Genomic DNA, 14,755 nt, shown 5'->3' on the forward strand with positions numbered 1-14,755 from the left:
GAACGAGGTAGGGCCATCTGTGGATGCTGCACTCCATGAAGGGCAAACCCATGGATACGAAGGCCTAACTAAGCTATCTTTTGTCTGTACAGAGAATGCACTGATGTACACCCACCCGGTACCATTAAGAGACCACATATACCACAATCCCCTGTAAATATACAGTGGTCATATTACTGATATGTGATTTGAAGTTGTATTACATAGGCTTGACAATAAATGACCTAACAATATTGCTAATATAAAATGTTCTGAAATGGATAAGGATAATCTCCAGCTGTCAAACAATAGGTTCTACAAATACCGTTCATTTCTGCAAGTGACCTAAGACTTGATTTCTGGCAACACTGATGGAACTTCTACAATATATACTTTTAATGACCTTTGTCATTTTCAACAATTGTGCATTTTCTGTTGAGACTGTCATACTGCTACAACATGCTACAAACAATTCTCAGAATAACGCATTAACTTTCTCAAGCATTGTAAATGAGGCTGTTTGTCTGCTTTTGCTTCCATGGCAATTTCTACAAACCCAGAATTGAGTCAGAAATTGGACATACCAACTGAAAGTGGCCACTTTGACTGACCAATGACTCCTTAACTAGGAAGGGTACATCCAAGCAGGCTAAGTTTCAAATCCCCTAAATCTTTCATTCACATCCAACCTGCTCCCACTAGGACACAGTAGGACTTCTCAAGTTGCCCTATTTCTCTTTATGAAATGAGCCCTCACAGACATCTATTCCAGTTCAGTTGCATTTCTTCATTCAGTAAATTTCTCTTTCAGGGATTAGCAGTTCACTGTACATAGAAACAGTTCCTCATATGGAAAATCTGCGAGCTAATATGTCAGTCTGCAATGATTCCTACAAGATAAAACAGTGTTCTGCTAATAACTTCTGATACCACTGTTTATGGTAAAATAAAAATGTGTTCTTAATAAAATGTCAAATCTGTATATGAAAACAAATCACTTTGTTTATTGGCAGAACTTAAGCAATATGGGAAAAATAGTACTGTGCTGAGCAAGGCAAAACCGGATAAATCTCTGGAGTATGTGTGTCTTAAAAACTTCAGATCAGCAAAATGATTACTCTACTGACAGTAGTTTACTGATCAGTAAACTTTTATTGCCATCACAATCTTTATCCAGTAAAACCTATACAATCTAGCACTTACTCTCTTTTTTTGCTTTGATGATGCTTATTCCTGCTGCCCAACCTGCCACCCTGCCAGAAATTTCAGACTACAACTCCTATCAGCCTCACCTCAGCTGGTGGAAATGGCAGGAGATGTAGCCCAACACATCTGGAGAAGGCTGACTCACTGTATATAACTTGAAGAAACAGTTACTGAAAGAGCAGGTTTCACAGGCTATTAAAATCCCAACTTCCTATTTGCAGACTTCAGATATACAAGACTAGAGAATCAAATATATCCTTACCTTCACTTGGGGAAGCTGACTAATAACTGAGATATTTACATTTCTGAATGGCAAAATTCATCTGAAAAAAGTGTTAACCACAAAAGTTGTGCAAATAATGTGTCCATAATTTATAATCAATCTTAGAAACTATATTTAAATAAGAAAAAGAAAATATTTTCCACATAACATGTCTGGTTTGGTTGTTAAGAGGGATGATTTAGATGTGGTTTCAATGATTTAGCCACAGTATGATCCTAATGACAATCAATGATAGAGCATATAGGATCATTGCTCTCACATTTTATAGACTGGTTGTTTCATGCTTCCCAAATAATCTAATCTAAGGGCAGAAAACAAATTGGTTGGGATCCCACAACAGGATGAAACTCATCTTCTCTTGGTAACTCATAAATTTCTAAGGCTTTTAATGTGATTTGATGGAGAAAAATGTTCACAAAACCATTTTAAAATTCAAGTTTCAAAATGTGCACATTTCCAAAATTCACTGAACTAAAAATGCATTTATTTTAAAATTGTATTACAAACACGTTTTAGCCAATGAAATAAAGCTATACAAAATAGTGTATACAATGAGTCCATGCCATACACAGGCTCATTACAGGTGGCTTTCACTTATCCTGAAGCTGCCCAGCAACAAAAACAATGGCACACCCACACCCGCAGCAAACACACATGTCTGCGCAGCAAGCCCAAGCCCCATTCTATCCAATGGGGCTTGAGAATACTTGCTTTCTGCTTTACACAAGGGGTCCAGAACGGATCCCCCGCGTAAAGTGAGAGTGGACTATATTAGGGAAAAATGCATACTAAAATATGCACACACTTCCACAAGGGAATCAAAAAGGAAATCATACCACCATATATGGATCTGTGATGGGCTGAGAATGCCCATTTCCATAATAATGAAAGTGACATATTCCCACACCCCTAGTCTGGTAGAAGCCTGACTAAATACTGTAAACGCACCAGATTCCATCTGATCTTGGAAGCTAAACATCGTCAGCCCTAGCTACGTCTTGGATGGAATAATGCCAAAGCCAGGTGCTGTAGGCTATATTTCAGAAGAAGGAATTGGCAAGCCACCTCAGTATACCTTCCCTAAGAACTCTATGAAATTCACATAGTTGACAGAAGTCAACAGGCAACTTGAAGGCACAAACACATATACACACAGCTAGGGTTGGGTTATTTGTATTCTTTTACAGAGGATAATCCTCTTATTTGAAGGGTAGCCAGATTATAGTCCTTGTTTTGAAAGTATCCTCTATTTGACGGATTTCCCATCTGAATCTGATTTAAAGATGAAGGATTACAAGAAGGAAAATCTGGGCCTTGAAGTTGTCCATCAACAGTTAGTTCCTGGACACCAGGCTCTGGAAGCACTCACTGTCTCCTCCATTTAGGTGAGATGTACTGCAATTCTGTTTAAATTATAAAAACAAGGCAAGATCCTACATTGTGCTTGCATAGGCTACATTCACATAATTAAGTGATGGTGGCCATACATCATCACCCTGCTGAACAACCGCCCATTTGTAAATGTGCCTGCTCTTTCCACAATCTTAGTGAGTCAAGTGCTGCACTGAAGGCATTGATGAGTAATTCTGCACTATCCAAGAATGTGAAAGGGCATGTGCAATAGCTACACTTGCTAAACTCCACTTATAAAACTGTGAATTGAATATGGATTCCATGCCATGACTGAAAAAGTATAACTAGATGTGTAGTATGTAAAAGGCTAACAGGATGCCAGACATAATTTCATATCTTCCCTCTACACCTACACTAACATATGCAAGTTCATGTAAATGTGACTTTCTTCTGCTCTCTGTTTTAGTGATGTATGTCTTGGGTTGACCACACATTAAGTGACCAACCCAACTTTAACACTTCTGTTAGAAAGCAGAGCTATCTACAAAGTAGATGATGCAATCCACACTACTGTAAGCAAATGAACCTCATAACAGTGCCAGCAGACCAATTCATTTGTGCTACCAAATATATCAATCAGTAAGAGCCAAATGTCATCAGAATTCCATTCAGTTTTATTACCTGGGCTGGAAAACAACAGTATAGCACCTGTTGACCCTATTAATATTTCATACAGAAACAAAATAAGACAAGTCTTCATTTATAAAAGCATTTTGTCTATCTCTGTCCACAAAATGCCATGATAACTGCCAAGGATCTATCTGCTTTCATTTTTAAAAAGGGGACTCTTCTGACAGTTTGTTATACAAGTTATGCTTAATTGTGACAGCATTCACAGATGTCTCACAGAAATCAGCACTGTGATCAACAAAACAAGAGAGAAAAAATGAACAACAAGAAACAGGCTTAAACCCCTTCCCCCAAACACTGATATTTGAATACTTACGGCTGTCATAGCATATGTTGCCCAAGGCACGCCCCGTTTGAAGAAGCACTTCCTGATCTTTACAGTTTAAGAGCTGCACCAGAGGTGGAATCAAGCCAGCATCAACGCATGGATTCCGCATAAACTCTATAAGTCACAGAGAAAGGTTAAATTAAAGTGTAGTTGCTGGGGATTTGATAATTTCCTATAAACAGAGCCATTTTTCCTCCAGCACACAATTTTCTTTTCCAAATTCAAATAGCGCAGAGGCATTGAAGTTGCCTGTCTGTACAATATTATAAAATTTATATACAGAATGAAAACATTCTAGCTCAAAACAAACAAGCAAAACAATCCTAGGAGTTATGGTCACATTCAGTATTCTAGATATCTGTTGCCCAGTGTGAATTCATTCGGTAAAAAATATTTGAAATGATTTTTGTTTTACCATTAGTTAAATACAAAGCGTTTTTGGGGAACCATGAATTGAGACAGAAAATTTTAATATCATCAAGCACCTCTCATACATTAAAGAAGCTCCAAACAATTCAATTAAAGAAAATCGGTTGAAGAAGACAATTTTTCCTTCTAAAGTCCAGCTTCAGTACAGAATATTAATAAAATCATAAATGAGAGAAAAGCAAAATTTCAAAGCCATAGGTCAAAATAGACAGTGGTACGCAAACTGGACCCAAGTGCTGAAGGTTTCCATGTCACTGTGATATTAAATGCATTGTGCATTTTAGTCACAACTTTAAATGAAGTATCCAAGGTGTTAATTTTGTCACAAGATTTTTGCTTGGAGAGAGAATAACATATTTTGGATGCAGAAATATTTTTTAAATGTACTCATTATTCCAGATTTCCAAGCCCAGAGAGCAGTGGCCACAAAAATGAAAGTACCACATATTCTTTCTAACTATAGGATTCCTACTTCTTTTGGCTCCCAGTTTTTTGGGGAAAGGTGAGAGAGTCAACACACACACACACACACACGCACGCAGCAAGAAATTGTTATGTACAAAAAGGATATTTAGAGCAGCATGGCTATATACAGGCATACCTTGCTTTAAGGTGCTTTGCTTTAGAATGCTTTGCTAATACTGCATTTTTCAAGTATACAGTGCAGCGCCATTTTGTTATCCACGCTGTCTTTATGCACTTCATTTCAATGTCACATTCTGGCAAATTTTAATTTTTTAATTTTACTTTTGTTTGTTTGTTTGTTTTTTATCTTTGTTATGCCAAGTGCTATTGCACACTTAATAAATAATAGTATAAATATGCTTTTAGACCTTTATATGAATTGGCAAGTAAGAAAAAAAAAGGCTGACAACTGCTTTAAGGCAATTTTCGGTTTATGGGCATGGTTTAGACCTGCTATCTTACCAAGGTATGTGTGTAAAAGGGATGGGCAACTGCACAGGTTTAAAGGTCCAATCCCCCCCCCCCCCCCATAGGCCACACAAGACATCCAACAAGCCCAAAAGCTTCCATTTGCCTTTGCAGCCCCCCTCAAAATGGTGACAGGAAATGAAATGTTTTAATTTTGAGACTGACTGCAGAAGAAAATTGAGGTATGTGAAGGTGATATGGGGTTTTAAGGGTGCGGTGGGGTGTTTTTGATGTTTTTATGCCTTTTAAAGGGGCTCTCTGAGTAAACTCACCAAACATTTTCTTATTTTATTTATTTATTTTAGAATTTTGCAGGTTTGGGGCACTTTGGGGAACTGGTAGGGTGTCCAGGGGCTGCATGAAGCCCTGGGGGCTGTACTTTACTTTGTCCAACCCTGCCACACGTATTAGAGCAGCACAACATCATGGTGTCCCAACACCTTGTACTTTAGCAGCTCTGTGACAGGATCTGCTTTGTCACATACCTAGTCACTTGGAGCCAATAACCACTTATCCAAAATAAATGAGTAATTTCAAAACTGGGCTTATGCTTTGAAAAATCTAATGTTTCAAATACATTTGAATGCTTTGCATTTATGAACATTTTTTCTCCATTAGGAGAAAAGAATAGACAATTTAAAAACCACAAGCTCAATAAGAACAAAAAGTCTAAAATTATCTTCATATGCGCAAATGTAGCAGTACCATGTATGCCAAAGTGCAGCACATGCCAAAATGAGTCTCATGTGCTGAATATAATCTCTGGCAGCTTCAAACAATTACAGTTGCCTTGCAGGACAATTATTTCCAGTGTGTTCTGACAATTTACCCATACTGTATTATTGTTACTAAAGGAAGGCCAGCAGTTTAGAACAGCAAAAACATGTACAATGACCAGGAATATCATGTGGAAATGGACTAGTGAGTAATTTCTAGACTATAGCTTACAACTTCTTAATAGCAACAGCATGTACATTTCTACACCGCTTATTAGTAAACTCAGCACTCTCTAAATGGTTTACAATCTGTAAGCTAATTGCCCCCAACAAGATGGGTATTCATTTTACCAACCTATGAAAGGATGGAAGACTGAGTCAACCTTGGAGCCCTTGGGACTGAACTCACACCTTGTGGCTGCAGTACGAGCATTTAATTCACTGCACTACCAAGGTTCCCTTCTTGACTACTGTTGCATTTTTTTACCCCCTATGGTAAAAAACACATTCAACTGTGGGGTTTGCATGATTACCTACAGAAACAGTGACAATGATGACATATTACTCAGACTCTTTATTCTGGCCAGAAGGGCCCTCTCTACTCAACGGGGCCCTCTTCTGTCAGTAATCTACCAGGTACCAGGGTCAAGCTAAAGTGCAATGGTTTACTAGGTCACTTACTAGGATATCTGCCCTAGCAGGTAAGATCAGGACCAAGCTCACCAGCATTGGGAATACTTGCAGGGCAAAACCAATTCAATAATGAGGCCTCACAGAAAGTTGGCGCAGGGACAGCTTATAGCCAGGACTAGCACCCTTCCATTCCCATGTACCACTTCAGGACTGGGCCCAGGATACAGATTGCAATTGCAATCTTCAAGGGAAGTGGGTACCTGTCTTTTCCCCCTCCTGTGTGGATAGAAACAAATGCTAGCACAGTTTTCAGCATGTCAAGGAGTTGGAGAGTGGGACAAGGCGCCTCTACATGCTACAGGCCGTGTTGGCACCAATGCCCTGGAGATGTAGGATAGATCTAACTTTAGAAAGCCATCATACTGCTGCTCTGAACTGCTTTCTGAAAAGAGTGAAAAATCCCTGTGCTTCTTTTGGTGGAGCTAACTCTCACCCTGGTACCCTGGATATTTCTGCCCCACTGCTGCTGTCGTGGAGTTGGCAGGTCACCTCTTAACCTTCTTTTCTCCAGGCTAAACATCCCCAGCTCCCTAAGTTGTTCCTCATAGGACATGGTTTCCAGACCCTTCACCATTTTAGTCACCCTCCTTTGGACATGCTCCAGTTTCTCAATGTCCTTTTTGAATTGTGGTGCCCAGAACTGGACACAGAATTCCAGGTGGGGCCTGACCAAAGCAGAATAGAGTGGCACTGTTATTTCTCTTGATCTAGACACTATACTATTATTGATGCAACCTAAAATTGCATTGGCCTTTTTAGCTGCCACATCACACTGTTGACTCATGTTCAATTTGTGGTTTACTTGGACTCCTAGATCCTTTTCACATGTAGTCTCGTTCAATCGGGTGTCCCCCTTCCTATAGCTGTGCATTTTATTTTTCCGCCCTAAGTGCAGTACCTTACATTTCTCCGTGTTGAATTTCATTTTGTTAGCTCTGGCCCAGCTTTCTAGTCTATTCAGGTCATTTTGAATTTTGATCCTGTCCTCCACAGATCCCCCACATAAGTGAAGGGCCCACTGTACTTTTCCTTTCTTTCCCTACATCCCAAGGAACTGCTACCCAAACCATAAAAATGTGTGAGATGAAGGTTTTTGTATAAGGAGATAGGGAAAGAAGAGGCATCATTCTGCAAGCAAAAGGTAAGTGTTTATCTTTAGGGAACCTAAACATACAGCATTAGCTGGGAAACAGTGTTATAAATTCAGATTTCTCCATATTACTAAAACAACATCAGATTTGCTATGTTCCTGCCATCCCCTATTATATTTGTGTTAGCATCTGGTAAGAAGCTTAACAGCAGCACAAGGAAACTCACTGGAGCTTGTAGTAGCTTGTAATCACATTACAAGATATTTGGAATCACTTTGCTAGGCCCTTGTGAAAATCCCAGTTCACCTAAATCATCCTTTATCATGTAGGTTGATATTCCACAATGGCCTTAACACACCTTTAGAGAAAGAAAGGCATCAGTGTTTGGCTAAACAGCAATAGGATAACATTGATTGGGTGGGGAACTGACAAATGTTATGTAAGACTAAAAAGCACCATCACCAAATTAGAACATTAATATAGGTTATAGTGTTAAATCCAGAGATATGTCTGCAACAGTACTTGTTGACACAACTGTGGAAGTCTGCCACTTGGTTTTCCCTAATTAAAAAAAAACTATGTGGATATTCAACAACAGATAATACTGTAAAAAGGATTGCAAATGCATACTGCTTTGATGCATCTAGCAAATGGATGACTAAGAACTAATCTATTACCAAGGCAGAACAAAACAAAAAGAGTGGAGAAAGAAATAAAAAAAAATCTATTCTATAAAATGAAAACATAAATGAAGTAAAACATACTGACAAGTGAGCTGCAAAACTGAAGATGTTCCAGCAGAAAAGGCCTTGTGGAAAACCTCACCATTTTTGGCTACTTCTGCTATGATGTTAGCTACTTTTGCAGTGCAGGAAGACTGCGGAGTCAACAAACTTGCAAACACCTGGAGGATCCCACTTTTCTGGATTTTTTCACTTGTCTCTGTATCTGAAAAGAAAAAAAAATACAATACTGAATACAGTAAAAGAAAGACAAGAAATAGGTTGCTTGAAATTTGACAATTACAGTGGAATCTCGAATCTATACCTGGATAGCAGCAGAATGGAAGAAAGATTACTACAATTAGTGTGTAAAACACAATAGTGTTATCACAACTGCTGCACAATTTTACACATTATGACTTGCTTTTATCACCTACGGTTTTGACTGACTTCTCAACTGTGTAAATTAAATTAATGGGATAAAATATATCCTGAAAAGAAGCAAAGAAAATAAAATTAACCTCTTGCCTTGGGTTAGCTGTGTGTGGCAGTAATGCTCTGATTTATCTGCCTGAGATCACCAAGCACCAATAAAACACAATGACTCAGGCTTAAACAGATTTCTGGCAAAAACTGGATTATCAGATCTTTCTGTTTATATTAAAAAGAGGGCATGCAAAGAAAACTAAAATTTTGCCTGTTTTCTTTTCTTTCCCATAACCTTCTCAGAATGCTTTGTAGGAAGCATCATCATATCATCTGTCAAAAAAGAAAAGGCCTCACCCACATAGTACTTTCTTTCATCAGTTTAGCAATGCTACGCAGTTAAATGCACCAGAAACTGTTTGGAAACTCCAGCAGGTCCAAAATGTTATAAATGCCCGCAGATAGTTACGGCGATCATGTCACACACATACACACAATTTAAACAACTGCACTGGCTGGCGGTCTGTTTCCGGGCATAATTCAGAGCGCCAGTTTTGATCTTTAAACCCCTATGTGGTTTCGGTCCTGACTATGTGAAAGGCTGTATCCCACTGTATATGCCAGTTTGAGGGTTAAGATCTGCAGAGGAGACCTTTGTCTGGCTTCCATCACCTTCATGGGCAAATTTAATGAGGACACACAAGACAGCCCTCTCTGTGATTGCTCACAGGTTGTGAAACTCTCTTCCATGGGAGTTCTGGTTGCCCCCCCCTCTCTGCTCTCCTTCTGCTGGCAGATAAAGGCCTTTTTATTCAGGCAGGACTTTCTAGTATTATCTTTTATTAATAATTATGTTTTAAATTCAGCGTTAGCCTGAAAAATCAGGATGCAAAGGGATCTTTTAGCATCTTTGAGACTAACTGAAAGATAGAAGTTGGTAGCATGAGCTATCATAGACTTGAGCCTACTTCTTCATCCATCTGAGGAAGCAGGCTCAAGTCTACAAAAGCTCATGAAACCATTTTTTTCTCTTTCAGTTAGTCTCAAAGGGGCTACAAGATCCCTTTGCATATGTTTTAAATATATTTTAACCATTTTAAAACATTCATACTGATATTTATTTATTTTTTAGTTTTTGTAAAATAATTTTAACTTCATCTTGTTTTAAATGACTGTAATCAACCTTGGATTCTGCCTGGGGAAAATGGTGGGGCATAAATTCAAATGCTAAATAAATAAAATAAAAAATGATCATCATGAAGAAATAGAATTGATGCAGCACCACAGAACTCTGAGTCATTATACACTGTGTTTGGGGTTCATTAACCCCACATATGTTCTTATTCATCATGGCCCTTGATCTCACTCTGTGGGGAAGAAGGGCCCTAGTAAGCAAGTCACACTGTGAATTCAACAGTAAATTAGTTTAAAGACTGCAGTATCTGGTTCAGGAAGAAAAACTCAGAATGGCACTGTTTTCAGAGCCCAGAATACTGCAACGCTAAAGGTAGTTCTGAGCACACAAGGTTGTTAGGAGTCAATTATAATCCACAGAGACAATCTATAGTGGGCCCTTGGTATCCACTGGGGTTTGTTTCCAATGCTTAAACCATTATGCCATCATAGTCTCTAAACTGCATGAGGGCATGGTTAAAAAAATCCAAGAAATGCAGAAAACTGGAGTGATATGGTTAAGATAGAATTTTTTTTTTGTTAGTTGTTTCATTTCCCCCTTATGCAGGCCATCTCTGCTGAAAGGTTTTGTATTTCATATATATATAATTTAAAAGCACAATTTAAGTGCCTAATCCAACCTCATCAGCATGGTGCTCTCTAAATGTGTTGGTCTAAAATACTCATTATTCCCAGTCAGCATGGGCCCTGCCCGCTGTAGGCACAAACAGTTTAAAAGCAGTGACCCATTCAAAGTGGGATTGATTCTGGGAAAAGAAAGTCAAGGGGAGGGAGGGAGGGAGGGAAGAAAATCAGGTAGAAAAATAGGACAAGACTGGCTCTGTTTTAGAAGAAGTGCCCTCAGGTAGTTAAATGTTCTCAACTATTAAAATATTTAAAGACTTCTTCTTATTTTGCATGTACAGACTTGAAGCATACTGAGACCAAGGTTATGTCAGTAGGACGGAGTTGGGGAAAATATTGTCCTGAGAAGTATAACAAAAATGTAAACCACTGGTGAGTGTTTCTTTTCCCTATTAAGACAGAAAACGAACTGGAAAGAAATCTTATGGGATCACCAGTGGTTGTGCACTAATACCAGGTCTCTGCCTTACAGAGAGAACTCCTATTTACTACACTTGCTTTACAGAGGACAGAAATCTTCAGAGAAAAGGAAGGAGAAGGAACTGTATGTGACAACAATCGGGAGGTGTGAAGGAGGCATTTTTCTTATTACCTTTGTAAAGAGCTCAAGAAGAAAACTATGAAGTAACTAGTTACAAGTAACTATTAACTGGTAACTCATAATCTCTATAGGAAATCTAGATCTACATTGCATTACAATTACTTAATCTCTTTGCAGTGTAACTGTAATTATGGTGTATTATTGTTGTTGTTACTGTGTACCTTCAAATCATTTTTGAACCTATCAAAACCTATGAAAAAACTATTCTTTTTGAACTAAGATGAACCTATCGTGGGGTTTTCTTGTTCAGGTTTGCCATTGCCTTCCTCTGAGGCTGTGATTGTGTGACTTGCCCAAGGTCACCCAGTGGATTTCATGGCTGAGTGGGGATTCAAACGCTGGTCTCCAGAGTCATAGTCCATCACTCAAACCACTATGCCACGTTTGCTCCCAATTACGGTGTAGTTGAGAAAGAATGTCACATGTTTCAAGTGCTCATTTTATTGTACTTCAGGCTTTGTTGTAGGTGCTGAGTGACAATGTACTAGATATGAGTGCATTTGTACCATAGACAAGCACTGTGTAGCATTCAATTTTTTTAAAAAATAACTAAAATACATTGGGCCCTTAAGTATCCGCTGGGGTTTGGTTCCAAGACCTGCCATAGATTCCAAAATCCATGGATGTTCAAATCCCATTAAATATAATGCTGTAGTAAAATGTTGTTCCATATATAGAATGGCAACATGAAATATTGCTGTTTGGAATATAGATAGATAGATAGATAGATAGATAGATAGATAGATAGATAGATAGAGAGAGAGAGAATACTTTCAAGCCATCAAGGTTGAATCCATGGATAAAAAAATCCATGGATATGGAGGGCCAACAGTACTGCAGTTGGATCTACAACTCTAATTAATTATTTTTTTCCCAATCATGTGTTAGAGAATGTGACCACAAATGTTCCTATTTTCATCTGTGGTGGCAATGCCCCATGGTACAAGAGGTCTAGGATGAAATTTAAAAAAATAATAATATCATTACCTTTCAAAATGTTAATCTGCATAGTTGGCTAGCTCTTTAAAGTTTAAATCATGATAGTGGTAGTGACAGTTCTAAGAAGAACAGTATCTATTTCCTCTGTCTGGCAGCAAGACAGGTCATTCTGAGCAACTGGAAAAAGGATTCATGCTCTCTGCAGATAAAATGTTTTAGTAAACTTTTGAAATTAGTTTTTTAAGATAAAATTACATACCAAATTAAGATAGGCAAAGAAACAAATAAAAAATGTGTCTTTTGAGACAGTCTGAAGAAGCATAGGGAAAAGGTCAGAGAGGCAGACCCATATTGCACAGTGATTTATGGCCCAAACCTTGTGATCTCTTACAACTGTATCATTCTGTGATAACATACGAAAGACAATATTCATTTTTTTACCCATTCACTTGATATAACTATTGCAAAGATTTGTATGTATTTGTTATTGTAAAATAAGAAACCTGTAACTAATTAATTTTAAAGTAACTTTCGAAGCTCTGTTCTGGAATAGTGCTTTCTAAATTGAAACCCTGATGCACCGATGTTAAAGATGACTAACGGATGAATTCTCCATTATGTGGCATTCTGAAATCCAAAACATTCCAAAAACCATTTCCCCCATATGGGTGACAAGATCATGAAACTATTTCAGATAATGGAGACTTACCCTGTACCAAAATCTGGTATAGCAAAGTGGCTAAGGCTGCCATCATGTACTGTACTTACTTGGGAGTATATTGTATATATTCATGTATAAGTCTAGAAATTTTCGTCAAAATACTGACCCCAAAAACCCAGGTTAACTTATCCAGGCATCAATGTAAATACTATACTTTTATAAATAAAGGAACCGATGAAAGGCAAGAGTGTAATCTGTCCTGGAACCAATGACCTCCCTTTAATTTCTCATCTATCCAGCCTTTACAAACTATTATACCTGCTGGGATTTTGTAACTTTTTTGGCATCATTTTCCTTTGCTTCATCTTTTAGATCCTTTGTTACATGCCCCTAGGTTTTACCCTCGACTTATCCACAGGTCGTATCAAAATCCACAATTGTGGTCCCAAAACCTGCCTTCGACTTATACATGAGATTGACTTATAGTTGAATATATATGGTATTCCACTGAACAACAGGACTTGCTTCCAAGTAGGATGGCCATGATTGTGCTTTAAGAGCAAGAGATGTGTGAAGCCCCTAGCTGTAAACTCATGATCTCAGATTCAATGGATTTAGTTACTCAAGCCACAGTCTTGTAGCCTCAGGCCTCTCTTGTTTTAATTTTATCACCAATGTGGTATTAACAACATTGCCCTATCTTAGAAGGTTGTCACAAGCATTATTCAATTATTATACATTAAATACTTTAGACGTTCAGGAAGTGCTATACCAAACAGTAGTGGGGGCACTGTCAAATGCAAGTTTTAGGAGAGCTTGAAAACAAATTGGGACAATATTTCCCTTTTGCAAATAACCATCTACTGGGAAATGGCTGGTAAGTGCTGGAAGCTAGGGAGGTAGCCAAAGTGCCTAATAAAACAGACATAACAGCTACAGACTTTTTGCCAGACTAATGTGGAAATATTTAATGTGCTCTACATAATGTGAAAAGTGACCTTTTTGTATTTCTATTCCTGTTTAAAATACTTTTGTTGTGAATTAACTACTGCTCATGCTATTGCCAACATAGCACCCACTCTGTGACTATCAAATAATTTTAAAGTTCCTTTGGGCAGGAATGCTCAAGTGCAGTTGGCTAGTTCTTCCCATATCTTGTCAGCAGATATGGGCTGCTATATGTTTAGCACTGAGCAGTCTTGGGTTTGGATAAAACTCGGACTGGAAAAGTCCTCAGCATCAAGATCTATGCTTCTTCTGCTCAAATCTGATGGAACAGCTGAGCAGGAAGATTTGACATTGTGATGGACATGCCTGCCTCTTAGCCAGTATTGCAAATGTTGACTCAGACTACTAGTCCAGAGGGATTCATCAACATAATACAATCTGACCTGCTGAACAACACTGCCTGCTGAATTCATCCATCTGCCTAGATTTATATAACAAAACTTGTGAACCCAAAAAACCAGTGCACATGAACTGCTGTTCAAGTTTCCAGAGCTAAATCTGTCTTTATTTTCATCCTTTCAAAAACCTTGGGGTGCTTTGATGCCTTTCTGTTATTTAAAAAGTACATTTTCCTTTGGTGCATATTGGGGCTCATCTTCACTTAGCAAACTTCTGAAAAGATGCACTGACAATTATGAAAATAAAATATAGATACATAAAACAGAACTCCCAAATCTTTTGGTTGAGACAGCAGATTCTATTATTTGTTCTTAAAAACTCTGGAGTAACTAGATTGACTAGATGTTAAAAAAAAATCTAGGTATGACAGGGAAAAGTGGCAAATGTAATTTAGTCAAACGTTTCAGACATAAACTAATTAGAAACAAATATAGACAAGAAATAATTATCAAAGCTGTTTAACATCAATATCAATCTTTC

General features: G+C 38.1%; 1 protein-coding gene across 5 annotated transcripts in view; it reads right to left on the reverse strand.

The window, feature by feature from the left end:
- Window positions 1-14,755, reverse strand: part of RAP1GDS1 (Rap1 GTPase-GDP dissociation stimulator 1) — a 117,923-nt gene that overhangs the window by 51,990 nt on the left and 51,178 nt on the right. For 4 of the 5 annotated variants that reach the window (XM_089526091.1, XM_089526089.1, XM_089526090.1 and 1 more), the window contains exons 3-4: window positions 8,527-8,649; window positions 3,828-3,953 (exon numbers count right to left, since the gene is read on the reverse strand). In XM_089526091.1, coding sequence (XP_089382217.1) covers window positions 3,828-3,953; window positions 8,527-8,649 — 249 coding nt within the window. Of the gene's footprint in view, window positions 1-3,827; window positions 3,954-8,465; window positions 8,650-14,755 lie in introns of those variants that run through there. The other variant, XM_089526093.1, reaches the window with a different exon arrangement.

This window comes from Sceloporus occidentalis, unplaced genomic scaffold (genome assembly GCF_023333645.1).
Source record: "Sceloporus occidentalis isolate IW3139 unplaced genomic scaffold, rSceOcc1.0.p SCAF_5, whole genome shotgun sequence".
Classification (NCBI taxonomy): Eukaryota; Metazoa; Chordata; class Lepidosauria; order Squamata; family Phrynosomatidae; genus Sceloporus; species Sceloporus occidentalis.